This window comes from Dipodomys ordii, unplaced genomic scaffold (assembly GCF_000151885.1).
Source record: "Dipodomys ordii isolate 6190 unplaced genomic scaffold, Dord_2.0 Scaffold102, whole genome shotgun sequence".
In the NCBI taxonomy this organism is placed as follows: domain Eukaryota; kingdom Metazoa; phylum Chordata; class Mammalia; order Rodentia; family Heteromyidae; genus Dipodomys; species Dipodomys ordii.
In genome coordinates this window covers 3,678,103-3,693,805 of record NW_012267318.1, presented here as the reverse complement: position 1 = coordinate 3,693,805, position 15,703 = coordinate 3,678,103, and the positions used below count along the sequence as shown (strand labels likewise).

At 37.1% G+C, this 15,703-nt stretch overlaps 1 protein-coding gene across 1 annotated transcript in view; it reads left to right on the top strand.

Moving 5' to 3' along the window:
- The window catches only part of Katnal1 (katanin p60 subunit A-like 1), a 75,684-nt gene that overhangs the window by 27,968 nt on the left and 32,013 nt on the right, over positions 1-15,703 (top strand). The window contains exons 4-6 of the mRNA XM_013027278.1: positions 6,644-6,809; positions 12,999-13,126; positions 13,494-13,599. Coding sequence (XP_012882732.1) covers positions 6,644-6,809; positions 12,999-13,126; positions 13,494-13,599 — 400 coding nt within the window. The remainder of the gene's footprint in view (positions 1-6,643; positions 6,810-12,998; positions 13,127-13,493; positions 13,600-15,703) is intronic.

The window sequence follows — 15,703 nt, the reverse complement described above, 5'->3', positions numbered from 1 at the left end:
AAAAAAAAAAAGGAATGCAAAAACAGACTGAAAAAAAAAATAAAGTATTTACCCTTTTACCTGTCACCTCTCTATCCTGTAGTCTGCTTTTTTTTCCTTCATAGTACTTACTGAAACCAAATATAATGTGTGTGTTTAATGTTTATCATCTCTTCTCGACTTTTAAGAATCTGTGAAGTCAGAGCCTGTGATTTGCCCACTATTGTACCCCAGCACCAAGAACAGTGTCTGGGACAGTGCAAGGATTCAGTGACATCTGTTGAATGTATATTTATCCGTGCATTTGCCAATTGTTTTGTTTACCCTTCCTTATAATCACTGTTTCTGAACTTAATTTTGTCTTTGCTCAAATGTGTTCAGTTGATGTTTTAGCAGAGGTCTCTATAGGTGGTAAATTATCAGTTTAAAAAATAGTTTTAAATGATATTTAGTATATAGGTTAGCAGTTATTTATTCTCTATGTTTCAACAATGACAATCATATTATTGTGCCTTTAGTTTATAATAATCAATCTGTTTTTTTGCTTGTACATTATTTTTCTTCCCCTCTCCCTTCCCCGGGTAGTACTGGGGTTTCAACTTAGGACCTTGAACTCACTTGGCTTGCTTTGCTTTCTTGGCTGATGCTCTACTCTTTGAGCCTTGTCTCTAGCCTAGCTTTCTGCTAGTTATTTTTCTTTTAAGGCTGGCTTTGAACTGCAATCCTCTGATCTCACCCTCCTGAGTAGCTAGGATGACAGGCATGAGCCACAGACATCTGGCATTCCTTATTGTTCTCCCGTACCCCCATTGTTCTTAGTTTTTAATTCTTTTTTTGGCTTTTGGCATTAAAAGTTTCATTACCAGTTATCTAAGTATTGACTTATTTTTACAGTACTTAAGACTTGTGCTTCTTTTGTTTGAGGTTTGTTATGTGTGTGTGTACACATGCACGTGCGTGTGCTGGTCCTGAGGCTTGAACTTATGGCCAGGGTGCTGTTACTGAGCTTTGTTTGTTCAACACTAGTGCTCTACCACTTGAGCTACAATGTCACTCTGGCTTTTTGGTGGTTAATTTGAGATAAGTCACATGGACTTATCTGCCCAAGCTAGCTTTGAACCATAATTCTAAGATCTCAGCCTCCTGAGTAGCTGGGACTGACTGGTGACTGACTTGTTTAACTTTTTAAGTGCTTTTGATAATTTTAAACATTTATTTTGTGGTCTATGCATATCTTAGACTTCAAAAATTCAATGTTTTTAGAAATAAAATGGAGAACATAGAGACCTAACTTTTAAACCAAAGGGAGAAAAAAAAGATACAATAAAGTATTTAACTTGTTTGGGAATGGTAGAGTTCTACCATCAGATTGAAGAATTAGTAATTAATGTCATTTACCAACCCCTTCATGCTTCTTCCCCCGCTGAAAAGATTGACTGGTTGGTTTAGTAACTGTAAGATTTAGTATAACCCATCAGAATTGCTGACAAGATTCTGCTCAGTGTCTACCCAAAGTCACTGGCGTGGGTAAGGGCTTGGTGCTACTAGGGCAACCTCATCATTTTGAATGGAGTTGTGCTTGCAGCTTCAGGTCTTAGATGAGGTGTAATTCCTGGTTGTCATCTTAGTTAACTGTGTGTGTTCTTAAGTGAAGTTATTCTCAACTTCAGGAATATTTAAAATAAAGAATAAACTAAGAGAATCAAAAGTAGTAAGATTAGTAATAATAGTTTTTTCTTAAGAGATACGTACTTTTTTATGTTTATCTTTTTATATGCTTAGTATAGTATATTTAAGAAAATATGTTTGGCAAGAGTGCTATATATCCAATTCTGTTTTAAATGTATTATGGGATTTTTAGTTTGTGTGCGTGTGCGTGTGTGTGTGTGTGTGTGCGTGCGTGTGTGCGTGTGTGTGCGTGTGTGTGTGTGTGTGCGCGTGTGTGTGCGCGCGTGCGCGCTCACGTGTGCGCTGCCTGCTGATCCTGGGCTTTGAACTCAAGGCCTGAGCATTGTCCCTGAGCTTTCCCACTCAGGGCTACTGTTCTACCACTTGAGCACTTTCGTTGTTTAAATGAAGATAAGAGTTTCATGCACTTTCTTGCTCAGGCTGGCTTCAGAACTGTGATCCTCAGATCTCAGCCTCCTGTACTTAGATTACAGGCAGGAGTCTCTGGCACTCAGCAATGGGCGGGCTGGCTTTCTTTCTTTCTTTCTTCCTTCCTTCCTTCCTTCCTTCTTTCTTTTCTTTTCTTCTTCTTCTTTTTTTAAATGCTGGCACATACATGTAATCTCAGGACTCAGGAGGTTGAGACAGGGAAATCATGAGTTTGAGGCCAGTCTGGGCTATAGCAGTGTTCTGTGGATTTTTTTTAGAAAGAAAAGAAAAACAAAGCTAAATACTTTCTTGAAACATTTAGGAGGAATTTAATATTACCTCATTATTTATACATTTACTACAATGTTTATAAACAGATGAATACATAATTTTTTATTAAGTAGTTGTTCACAGGGGTTACAATGCCATTAAATTATTCTGTATGAAATAAGAAAGCAGAAAAATGAAGAAGGGAGTACAGTATATTAAATCTATGATGTGGGAAAAAATTCTGGTAGCATTTTTGAAGTAGGTTTGGAAATGAGTTCATTTCACATTATTCAGAATTCTAAGTGACTGCTAAACACTGTTAGTGTTGTAACCAAATCCAAAATATTTAGTTTTCATATTTTTAACATAGTAAGTTGAATATCCTAATGAAAGTCATCCCATAAAGGATATTTTCTGCACAAAATTCACCCTTGAGAGTTATGATACTTGTTGAAAGAATTTGCAAGAAACATTTAGAACAGTATCCTGGTTACATTTGTTTGTAATCTTCTGATACCAAACAACTAAAAATTTCCAAACTGCTCTTTAGAACTAGAACTTACCACAATGATTGAATTCAGTGAAGTCACCTGAGATCTGAAGCGGGCACCACTGTCTTTCAGTGGGAATGGTGGGTCTGGTCAGAAAATGCCCTTGGTTAGTTGAATATTCATGCTTTGGGGGAAATCTTGACTTACAGGTGTGAGCCACTGGCACCTGGCTTTGGCATATCATTTCTTACCTTATACCATATGGAGAATTAATTTGAAATAGATCAGTACCTAAACTATGGGAAGTAGTAAAATAAAGCTGTTAGAAAATATGAAAAGAAATCATCATGTTATATTTTGACTACATAAGTTCATATCATCAGGTAGTGCCTTCTTAGTCTTGGAATCATGCTGTTTCTATCCCTTGAGCTTAACTATGGTCTTGAGATTTAACTGTTGTTATTGCATATTTCTGTAATTAATGTTGTGTTTTGTATTCCATTATATGAATATGTTGTAATTTACATATCTGCTCCAGAGAATGCATATTTGGATTGTTTTCAGATACTTATTATAAGTAATATTGATAATGATATTTACATTGATATTTAACATAGCCTGGAAAGAAGAAATATTGGATTTCGGAGGAAATTAACTTTATGCATCTTTTAGAGTAAGACATATTTCTTCCATTCCCACAGGGAAATCTCAAATAGGAAGATTAAGAACAGAGTAGGCATTACTTATTCTTGTCTTTTGTGTATGTGTGCCAGTGGGTGCTGTCCCTTAGCTTTTTTGCTCAAGGCTAGTACTCTACCACTTTAGCCACAACTCCACTTCCAACTTTTTTGGTGCTTAATTGGAGATAAAAGTCTCAGAGAATTTTCTGCCTGGGCTGGCTTCATTTGATCCTTGATCCACAGATCTCAGCCTCCTGAGTAGCTAGGATTACAGAATTATAGGTATGAGCCACTGGTGCCTAGCTTTGTGTGTGTGTGTGTGTGTGTGTGTGTGTGTGTATACACACATGTGTGGGTACTCATGCATGCATGCACACAAGGGCAACTATTGAGGCTTGCAATCGTGTTGCATTTTTGCTTAGATTTTTCCCTCAGGCTGTTATTCCACTTCCAGCTTTTTGCTGATGAATTGAAGATAAAAGTCTTTTGGCTTTATCTTCCTGGGTTGGCTTCAAACCATGATCCTCGGATCTCAGCCTCCTGAGTAGCCAGGATTATAGGCGTGAGCCACCAGTGCCCAGAACTGATTCTTGTAGTTACCTGAAGATCTGACCATATGTATTCTCTTTATTTGAAATGCTCTAAGTTCAAATAGTGTCAGTCAGTTTAACCATTAGGGCAAAAGTAAGTGATACTATGAAACTCACTAAAGTCTTTTTAAAGGGAGGCTAGCTTTTTAAAAGAGAGTTTTATTGTTTGTACATCCTGGAAGCTGTCACTTAGTCTTTGAAGTGAAGCCTGACATTGTGCAGTGATGCACTAATGGACAAAGACGTACAGACAGAATCAAGGATGTCCTTTGAGAAGTTGGCAGGGTGTGTTACAAATGTAATATCAGACCGCAGTGAGATGGAACCAAAGACTTAGAAAGCACAGGCACACTTCCTGTGAGACATGTAACTTGCCGCAAATGGCACATCTGGCTTGTTGAGCAGTCCCATTCAGACCTTTGATGAGCCTGTCCGAATACTGAGTGACAGGACACGGTCATCTGAAAGTATTTGGAAGGCAGCCTATGTACCAGCTTGGAAATAATTCTGCAATACAGCTTTACTGAGCTGGACATGTGTACAAATGGACTACAATAAGGCTCCTAATTCACTGTTGAATAGCAAGCTGAGGCAGAGAAATACACGCTGAGAAAGCAGAAGGACTATCTTAGGATTCCCAGCAATTCACCTCCAAGCAGTCAGGCCAAATGGGCAAGCTCAGTTGCTGCAGAGCAGCCTGGCATGCAGCTGTATGCACTGGCCTTGCTGTTTGTGAGCAAAGGCATGAGGCTGGTTGACTGTGGGGTCTAAAAAGCTAAGTTACAGTGACAGGCTATTAAATAGCAGGCACAGCTGCTACTGGAAAGGCAAACTTGACGTGTCCTGGGTGGAAGAGATTATGGGTCTTCTATTGTCTTTAACTATACCAGTGAATCCAATTTAGAAAAGAGATTTATGCATACACAATAGAAATAAATAGGAGTAAAGCTGTATTCTATGACTTTCCACTCTTAATGAAAATTGAATCATTGGTTGTATTTAAATAATAAAAGACTTAAGTTTCCACATCCCCTACTGAGGATTTACCCAATGCCTTGAAAATGCTAGGCAAGCACTCTACCTCAGAGCTGTATCCCCAACGTTGAAATACTAGAAGTACAGCAATTTATCATGATTAGTTTTTATTCTTTACCAGTCTTTTCGCATTTTTATTTGGACAGAATATGTAAAAGACTAGGAATGCCCTTGAATGAATATTGTGATATTGACCTTATAGCCATTATGCTCTCTGCTGTTATTCTCTAGTTTCTTTCCAATGGAATTCTCTTTCATAATCACTTATCTTTGTCTCTTCCTGGGGCCAACATAGTAGAGGCTATATACTCCCTAATGTTTAATAAATGTTTAACTGGACCGAATAGCAAGGTTTAAGGTGGCAGTGTATGGGAATGTAATAGATAAGGTACAGTTTTCACCAGCTATTCTTATCCATAGATGTTTCAGGTAGTAGTCCAGCAATCTGAATGGACTGAATTATACTTGTAACATGTTGACACTTTTCTTTTTGTCCTGAGCTTGCAACCTTCATGACTTTCCATCCAATTTCCTATCTTGGCTTCAATTCATTGAATATGTACTCTGTCACCTTTTATAATACCAAGAAGAAAATTCTGATGAGTTCCGTGAATGAAAAAGCTTGAGTCTGGAAAAGGAACTGTAGATATAGGATAAAGATGAAAGCTTTATACATACATAGACCTAAAGTGCTACAAACACAAGACAGCCATGACAGCCAAGGAGAAAGAGAAGAGACCGTTAAGGAATGACAATTAGTCAAAAAGTGACACCTAGAGAAACAACTAAATGCTCAGTAGAGAAACCTTAGCATTTCACTATTTGAAAGAGATACGTTTCATATTAAATGAACCAAATATGCCACCTGCTATGCATTTTCTTTTATACATTTGTCAACAGTTCTAATCATATTTGAAGGACTGTGTAATTTTAATGATCTTGTGATTTTTGGGACCCTAAAAGCATGAATAATGTATTTGCACATAAAGTACTTTGCTTGTAAGATTTTATTGTTAAACCTTATTATTTGTAATTTGTTGAATGAAATATTTTTCCAGTATAAGCAGAGAAAATAATCTTGGTGGTTAAAAAAATTAGTAAACTATGCAGATAACTGTACTTTTATTTCCTCTCCTTTAAAATAGCTTTTCATACTTTAAAAAAACTTACCTATTCTTAATTTAGGACAGGAATGAAGTTACTGATTTTCCATTACTTTATTAATAGTAGTAGATGGAGGTAGTCTGTGTTGCCCTCTATTGGTGACTAATGGTTAGTTTTAGCAAAATAATTGGGGCCATTTGTATCATTTCTATGTATTTCATAATTGTATCAACCAGTACACTTTAGAGAAAAAAATATAGAAACCAATCTGATAGTTGTGGTCAGATTTAGCAAAGGCAATAATAGGAGATTGCACCTTGTGAATTAATCTTGACTAAGGTAATATCAAAATATTGTTGTCTCTGATTAATTTTTATTTTGTTTTTGTTTTTGTCAGAGCACCACCTCAAATCAGGCGTCCTAATCGAGAAGTAAGACCTTTGAGGAAAGAAATGGCAGGAGTAGGAGCCCGGGGGCCTGTAGGCCGAGCACATCCTATATCCAAGAGTGACAAACCTACGAGTAGAGACAAGGATTATAGACCAAGAGGGAGAGATGACAAGGCAAGACTATCTCTTTGTGATTTGCTCACTTGAAGCTTGTGACTTTGGTGGATATTATGTTTTTTGTTTATTAATTTTCAGGGTACCCTGGCTTTGATGTGGAATAATTAAAACCTAAGTGGTTTTTAAAACTTTAGTAGCCTTTATATTTGAAGGCCATGATATCATGCCAGTAACCCAGAGGTAGAATATATATATGTATATGTGTGTGTGTGTGTGTGTGTGTGTGTATGTATACTCATACAGGTGTAAGCAGCATACAAAATACTGTTGGAGTTTGAAAGATTTTCCAAAAATATTTTAACAAGTATTCTAAATTTAAATGAACAATAAATGAAACATAACTGTAGGAAAGAATCTTATAAGAAGCAAATTGGGCATGGGTAGTTTATGCTTATAATCCTAGCCACTTGGGAACTGGAGGCTTGAGGGGGTTGCTTATTTAAGGTTAGCCTAGGGAAAGTGTTTTTTGTTGTTTTTTTAATCTTTTTTGTCGACTGTGGACCTGAACTATCAGCCTGGGTACTGTCCCTCAGCTCTTCAGCTCGAGGCTACCACTTGAGCCACAGGGCCACTTCTGGCTTTTTCTGCTTATGTAGTACTAAGGAATCAAACCCCGGGCCTCATACATGGACGTTAAGTACTCTACCACTGAGCCACCTTTCCTGCCCAGCCTAGGGAAAGTTTTGAGACCCTTATCTCAGAAGCAAAATAAAAGCCAAGGGGCTGACAAGGCACTTGTCTAGTATTCCTGAGACCCTAGGTTCTATACCAACTAATACATACATACAGAGAGAGAGAGAGAGAAAGAGATTTTCACAGAATAAGATGGATAGTATTTACAATTGCTCAAATTTTAATAAAGGTTTGATTTATGTGAAATTATTTAGAACAAGATTTTTCCTTTTTTATCTGACAATAAATGTATTGTACTTTCACACTTAAAAAATCTGCTTGTATACAATGTAATCAGAAAAATGACTGTAGTCATAGCTAGACAATGAATATCTTTATCATTGCATCCTCTTGTCTATTACTCAGGACTTACAAAATAACTATTATACATTTAAAAGATTTTTAGTACAATATATGATAATGACTGAGCATGCACCGTAATCCAGGCTTTAAACTAAGCACATTTTGTGAATTCTCTCTTTTGGTCCCTGTTGTACGTCTGTGAGGAAGACTATAATACAAAGCTGATGTTATCAGGTCATATTTTATGAACTTGAAACCAAGATTTTTTTTAATGAGAAAACTTCCTTTTCATTGTGCATATTTACTTATCTGGAAAATTAGTTGGCAAATATAGTCAGTAAAATTGGCTTTAGAACTAGAGATTTTGTTTTTCTTTTTAGTTTATTTATGCTGTACTGGGGATTGAATTCAAGGTCTTGAGTTTGTTTTACTGTGTAAGCCATACCTTTAGTTCCAAACAGTGGGAAATGATCTTATAAAGAGCTAGCCAGAATGATAGAAATTTTTAGGAATAGAATTTCTCATGCATTGTGATGTCATAAATGAACAATAGGTGATGAATTGCCACAAAAGTTTCACTAGTTAGATATTAAGGATCTGCCCTCAAATTCATGACGTATGTATAATGAACATAGAAATGATAACCAGTGGTTATCCTTAAAAATTATATACTATATTTGATTTTGTACTTTGATCTGAAGCTAAGGACTCGAGGTAGACCAACTCCTGGGCCTTATGAATGTGGAACCTATAATAGAATAAAATAGAATAAAACTGGTGCTTTATGAACATTTCTATTATGAGAAAGATTCAAAGATATATTTAACCTCTATGCCTTTTTTTTGTGGTCATGGGGCTTGAACTCTGGGCCTGGGAGCTGTCCGTCAGCTCAAGGCAAGTGTTCTATCACTTGAGCCACAGTGCCACTTCTGGTTTTCTGAGTGTTTTATTGGAGAGAAGAATCTCAGGGACTTTCCTGCTCTGGCTGGCTTTGAAATGTGATCCTGAGATCTAAGCCTCCTGAGTAGCTAGGATTTACAGGTATGAGCCACTGGTGCCCTGCCAACCTCTATGCCTTTATGGGACACCAAAAATGATTTTTTAATGTTTAAAATGTATTGGAGCTTGTATGCTATAAAATGATAAACAGTCCACATCAAATCCTTTTGGGGATTAGTGAGGGCTTCTAATGAAAGTCTTGGTTTGTCTGGCTAGGGAAATTAAGCTGGTTCTCCCATTATCAGAATCCTCATAGATGAATACTTGGCCATCTGTATTTTAAGTATCATTTTGGTTTCTTCCTCCATTTTTGTACAGCTTTTTTTTTTTTTTTGTATTTTAGAGAATTACAGTAGGGGCCAAGATCTATTCCTTATTCTGCCATTATATTTGAGGTACACTTTTAGAACAGGCTGAGTTTTCACCAGTCTTTAATTTCATATAACACAAGAGAAGCATTGTAGCCATAATTTATTATATGCTTTTTTTGTAGGCACCATTCAGAGTGATTACATAAGAATTTATGAAAAATCAATCTTACTCCCCTTTGTACAGATGAAGAAACTGTAGTATAGAGAGCTAGAGTAACTTGCCATTACACAATAAGCAATAGACCTTGAGGAAACAGAAATTGTAAAGTCACATACCTTTTTCCTTCACCTCAAGAGTTTTCATAGTGTGCTTTATCCCTACCAAGCTATACTGAAAATCTGAGTTGGATTTGTAAAAAGAACTTCCTAACAGTTAAATTACTGATCTTTAATTGTGTCTTGGAATCTAAGAACAAAACAATCAAGCAGCATTTGTTAAATGTCAGGTATATCTTTCTGGAGACTATAAATGGTTTTTAATTCATAATGTTTCCAAATAATTTTCTAAGTCTTAGTTATTCTTTCATTGACAAGTTCTCAGAATGTCATTAGAAAATAAGCCTCATTCTTTTCTTTTCAAAAGAACTCTCCAGTTGTTTGGAGATAAAAGAGATTTTTAGAGTCATTGTGGAAAGAAAAGAGCCTCAATTAAAAAAATAAACTCATAGAAACCTCATTAGAATTTGAAAGGTGTACTCAGCTCAGTTCTGACTATTACAACTATTCAAATATTCATCAGAAGACTAGATACTTGAAAACTAAACTGAAGACTGATAGGGTTTGAGACAGCTTAGGTAAACTGATAACACCTACTTTCATTGAAGCCAGATTTGAAAGTGAATATTGGAATACCTCTTAAGCAAGATTGTTCTCCTTTTTAATCCCCCTTAATCAGATGTTTGCTGCAGCCAGCTTACAGACAACAATAACAACAAAATAATAGAACAGACCAAAAAAATCAGTTTGTTGTCCATAGTAAAGACAGTATTCTCTTGAGAAAATAGGTAAATGCATAAAAATTTAGTTATAAAAGCATATGTTTATGTAGACTCTTCATGCTCTAAAATACCTCCCTTTATGTTACGGAATTTTGAAGGCTGCTGCTATATTCCAACCACTTACTTACATTTATAAATGTAAAAAAGTGAGGCTAAGAAAATCTATGTATTTTCTTCAAGGTCTCTAGTGTATTTATTTGGCATTTTAGTTTAGTGTTAGGAATGGTATGCTGTAACAACTATTACTAAGCGTTACAGCAAATGTTGCTCTTCTTTGGGTGCTCTTATTTTTTTTTGAGGTTATCTACAAGATTCTTTTTGATGCTTTCTACGTGTATTGGTTTGCTTGCTACACTTCTGTGACCCCAGCATTATGTTTCCTGTTTTATGGAGAAAGATGTTGAGGCACCAAAGTGGAACTAGGAATTGAACCTGTTCAACTGCATTGCTGGAGCTTTTAATCATTTTGCCACACTTAGGCTTCCTATCTTGCTTTACTGTATCATGAGTACTTTCTTATAAGGGTTACAGTTCATTTTCTGGGAGATTACAACTTTTTTCTTCTTTTTAAACTGCTGACAGGTTTCAGGTTAGGTCCAAGTTTACAATACTGTTTTAAAAATAAATAACCATTCGTTTTCATACTGAGGCCTTGTTCCTTTCCTTCTTTCTTGACACTGCCACCAAGATCCATAGCTTCATCTGTAACACTAGCTTATACTTTATTAAACATATCTTTACTAAGTATGTATACTTTGTGAATAAAATGTGCCTGCCTGTAACACCAACACCTAGGAGGCCAAGGCAGGAAGATTGTGAATTTGAAATTAGCTTGGGATAAGTAGTAAGCCACTTGCCTCAAAAAGCAAACAAACAAACAACAACAACAAAAAACACCAAAAAGCTGGCTTCAAGTTGGTTATCTCTCATTATTGTATGGGAGTGAGAAGAATAAATAAAACTCTACTTTTCAGTCTTACTTGAATGGACCTGATATGTTAGTCTGTTTGGGCTGCTATAACAAAGGACTGAGTAATTTATGAGTGATGGAAAGTTGTAGTTTTCAGCACTTGTGGCTTAAGTGGTAGCTTTGAGCAAAAAGAAATTCATGGACAGCATTGGCAAAAAAACCCAAAAAACAATCAATCAAAAAACATTATTCTGCAACCTAATAAGTTAATTTTAGTCTATCCTTTCAGAGTAAAAAATGCACTTGTTATTTCTGTGCACAAAACTGATTCTCAGCTATTGTCAAGATGACATTTTTAAAGGTTAATGCGTAACAGCACTGCTCTCTCTTATCTCATGATTAGAGCTGTATATGCTTTTAAGCAGAATTCAGATTAAAATTGGGTAAATTATAGTCATTGGATTTAAGCTATTAAATTTGAAGGACTTTGTTTCACTGAATTATATGGAACAGATAACCATTCATGAATATTTTCCTTCTCATATATAAGCCCAGGGATATGTTTTACAGAGAGATGTTGCAAACTATATTGGAGTATTTTCTGTAATTAAAAAAAAACTACTGAGGGCTGGGAAGGTGGCTCAGTGGTAGAGCGCTTGCCTTGCATGCCTGAGGCCCTGGGTTCGATTCCTCAGCACCACATAAGCAAAAAGAAAAACAGAAGTGGCACTGTGGCTCAAGTGGTAGAGCACTAGCCTTGAGCTGAAGAGCTGAGGGACAGTGCCCAGGCCCAGAGTTCAGGTCCCACGATTGGACCCCCCAAAAAAAAATTACTGAAAAAGATGCATACATTGTACTGTTTGATGAATTATGATTATCTTCTGTTGTATGTTTAAGAATGACTTCCAGAAAAAATGTGTATTTACACACAAGATTTATCAGTCTGACCCTATAAAAGACACATATTGTACCTAATTTGTAAATAATACCTAGTGCTCTTTACTGTAAATTTTTAGAGACAACAGAATTCCTCAAGAAGGCAGGAAAGTCTGAGTTAAATTTTTTGCCCTTGTATTTACTAGTGAACTTATGTACTCTTATATATTACTTAGTCTTTGTTAGTGTGGGTGTTTTCTGTTTTTGGTTGTTTTTTTTGTTTTTTGTTTTGTGGTTTTTCTGTTTTGGGGGCTTGAACTCAGGGCCAGGGTGGGCATTGTCCATGAACTTCTTCGTGCTCCGGGCTAGTGTTCTACCACTTAAGTCACAGTGCCACTTCTGCCTTTTTCTGAGTAGCTTATTGGAGATAAGAGTCTTACGGACTTTTCTGCCTGAGCTGACTTGGAAGTATGATCCTTAGATCTCAGCTTCCTATCTAGGATACATTGCCCAGCTGTGTTTTTTTTATAGAAAGAGAATATCTGCTTTGTAGGGCTGTTTTATTGAGATAATAATATATGTAAGATTTTCTGTCACATGGCAGATTCCCAGTAAGCTAATTTTCTTTCTTCTTGTATGTTAGTACTTTGATTATTCTCTAACAATGCAGGAAATCCTCAGCATCCACCAATCTGTTGGGATCCAGCAGGATCATTTTAATCTTACCTGCAATCCCCTTTTCATATTACAGCAATATTGATTTGAAGATGTTTACAATAAATTTGACAAGTTCATCTATTTCTCATTAATCAGACATACCATTGTACATTGTAAGCAAATATTTTTAAAGTGATTACGTGTGGCTGTAGCTCAGTGGCAGAGCACTTGCTAGTATGTACCAGGCCCAGAGTTCTATCCCTAGCAACACATGTGTGCATGGGTATATGTACAGAGAGGGGTGAGGGATAGAGAATTACATAATACTAGTTTGAAAACTTGATATTAAATAAAATTACTTTGTTATTGACTGGAACTCTTTTTAAATACATATACCCAGGGAAGGAAAAATATGCAAGATGGTGCAAGTGATGGAGAAATTCCAAAATATGATGGTGCTGGATATGATAAGGATCTTGTGGAAGCCCTGGAGAGAGACATTGTGTCCAGGAATCCTAGCATTCACTGGTTAGTCTATGAAGTTCTTGAGTTGAAGTAGTGGAGACATCAGGCGATAGCTTGGCTCAGTGGGAGACTTCTCTGGTTATTTGTTGATCTCCTGATTATGCCTTTATCTGTAAAGTGAATGTATAGAATTGATACAAAGGTCCTGGTAATTAACAAGGACATTTTACATTTAATGTAACTGACAAGGGTTTGTTAATTGAGTAATATATTCTAATTAAGAATTGCAGGATACTTTCACTAATTTCATGCAGTGTTAGAATAATTTTATAAGAATAATTTTTATAAGTTAAAAAAATAAAATTACTTTTGACCATAAAATTCAAAGTGGCCCTAAACAAACATTACAGACTTTGTTGTTCTTACAAAGGGACGACATAGCAGATCTGGAAGAGGCTAAGAAGTTGCTAAGGGAAGCTGTTGTTCTTCCAATGTGGATGCCTGATTTTTTTAAAGGGATCAGAAGGCCGTGGAAGGTGAGAACTTGTTAAAAATTGTTTTGGTAGAAGACTGTTGTCTGCATGCGAATTAAAGGCAGCATTGCTGTAGATTTTTTGTGTTCTACATAGTTTGCAAAGGTCAAGGAATGTTTATGTATACCCAAAATGCCTGGATTTGGATTTGTAGTTGAAGCGTGCTACAATTATGTGGCAGAAAAAAATGGTTTCTGAGCGTGTAAAGCCCCTTCTCTCAGGTACTGGGAATAAATGTTGTATGAAATAGCCTGTGTCTTATAATCTTTTAAAAAAACAAATTCAGGGTTTCCTACACATAGTTTCTTTTTTCTTTTCTTTTGTGTGTGTGTGGGTGCTGGTACTTGGGGTTCTTGAAGTTTTTGCTCAAGGCTCACTTGAACTTCAGCTCTACTTCCTGCTTTTTGCTGGTTAATTGATGATAAGAGTCTATAGACTCTTCCTGGACTGGATTTGAATCATATTTTTTTAATACTAGTCTAGCACTTGTCCATATATTTGAATCACAGTAAAACAAAATGTAAAGACAAGCACAGGGTAGCTGAATAATGCCTGCCTAGGACTTCTGGTACTGTGCTGTGAGTCAATCTTGGCATCTGTTGAATTTGTTTGTCTACCAACCACTTGTATTTGCCAGCTTCTTTCATAGGTCATTTACCTGTGTTAGAGCAACAATCTGAGATACTTTTCTTTCAAATGCTTAATTAGAAACACAGAATTCAAAAAATTTTTGCCATTTACTTACCTTAGAAGTTGACAAAATTGAAGGACATGGACATAATATTTCATGTTTACACTGTTGTTTAGTTATAGTAGAGTTTGTAATCTTGTCACCTGCTCTAGGAGACATTGTATTCTGGAAACCATTCCCAACTTGGAACATAAAAAATTAAAAGTAAAGTATATGACAAATAGGTGTGGTTTTTGTTTTTTGTTGCCCACCTTCACTATGGGATCAAGAGTTTGGCCTGACCTCCATCTTTACTTCTAGTGGGCATAGCTTCCCCAGTGGAGAACTTACAAACTCGAAGTTTTATCTCTAAGAGAATGAGAGTCCCAAAGTGGCATAGTGACTTGTAGGACGAGGGACAAAACCTCAGCCCAGGGGCTGGAAAGGTGGCTCAGTGGGAGAGCACTTGCCTTGCATGCTCGAGGCCCTGGGTTCGATTCCTCAGCACCACATAAGAAAAAAAGCCGGAAGTGGCGCTGTGGCTCAAGTGGTAGAGTGCTAGCCTTGAGCTGAAGAACTGAGGGACAGTGCCCAGGCCCAGAGTTCAGGCCCCACGACTGGACCCCAAAAAAAAAAAAAAAAAAAAACCTCAGCCCAGCCAAAGGTGATTGTAATTTGCTGCCAACATTTTGAACCTTTAAAAGTTAAATGTATTATGTTATTATGTTCTCCCTCCCTCCCTCCCTCCCTCCTTCCTCTTCCTCCCTCCCTCCTTAAATGTCTCATTATGTTATTATGTTCTCCCTCCCTCCTTTCTTTCTCTCCTCCCCTCTCCTCTCTCTCTCCTCTTCTCTCCTCTCCTCCCCTCCCCTTCCCTCTTCTTACGTCCCCTCCCCTCCCCTCCTCTCCTCTTTCCTTATGGGCCTGGGTGCTGTCCCTGAGCTCTTCAGCTCAAGGCTAGTGCTTTACCACTTGAGGCATAGCACCATTTCTGGTTTTCTGGTAGTTAATTGGAGATAAGAATCTCATTGATGTTCCTGCCTGGCCTGGCTTTGAACTGTGATCCTCAAATCTCAGCCTCCTGAGTAGCTAGGATTACAGGCGTGAGCCACAGCACCCGGCTCATTAATATTATTTCTTTTTTTTGGGGGGGGTCCGGTCGTGGGGCCTGAACTCTGGGCCTGGGCACTGTCCCTCAGCTCTTCAGCTCAAGGCTAGTGCTCTACCACTTGAGCCACAGTGCCACTTCCGACTTTTTTTCTTTTTGCTTATATGGTGCTGAGGAATTAAACCCAGGGCCTCATGCATGCAAGGCAAGCGCTCTACCACTGAGCCACCTTCCCAGCCCCACATTAATATTACTTCTAGGAAGAGATCTTTAGATGTTTCCTTTACAACCAATTTTTTCATTGTCACACAAGTATGATTTTTTTTTAC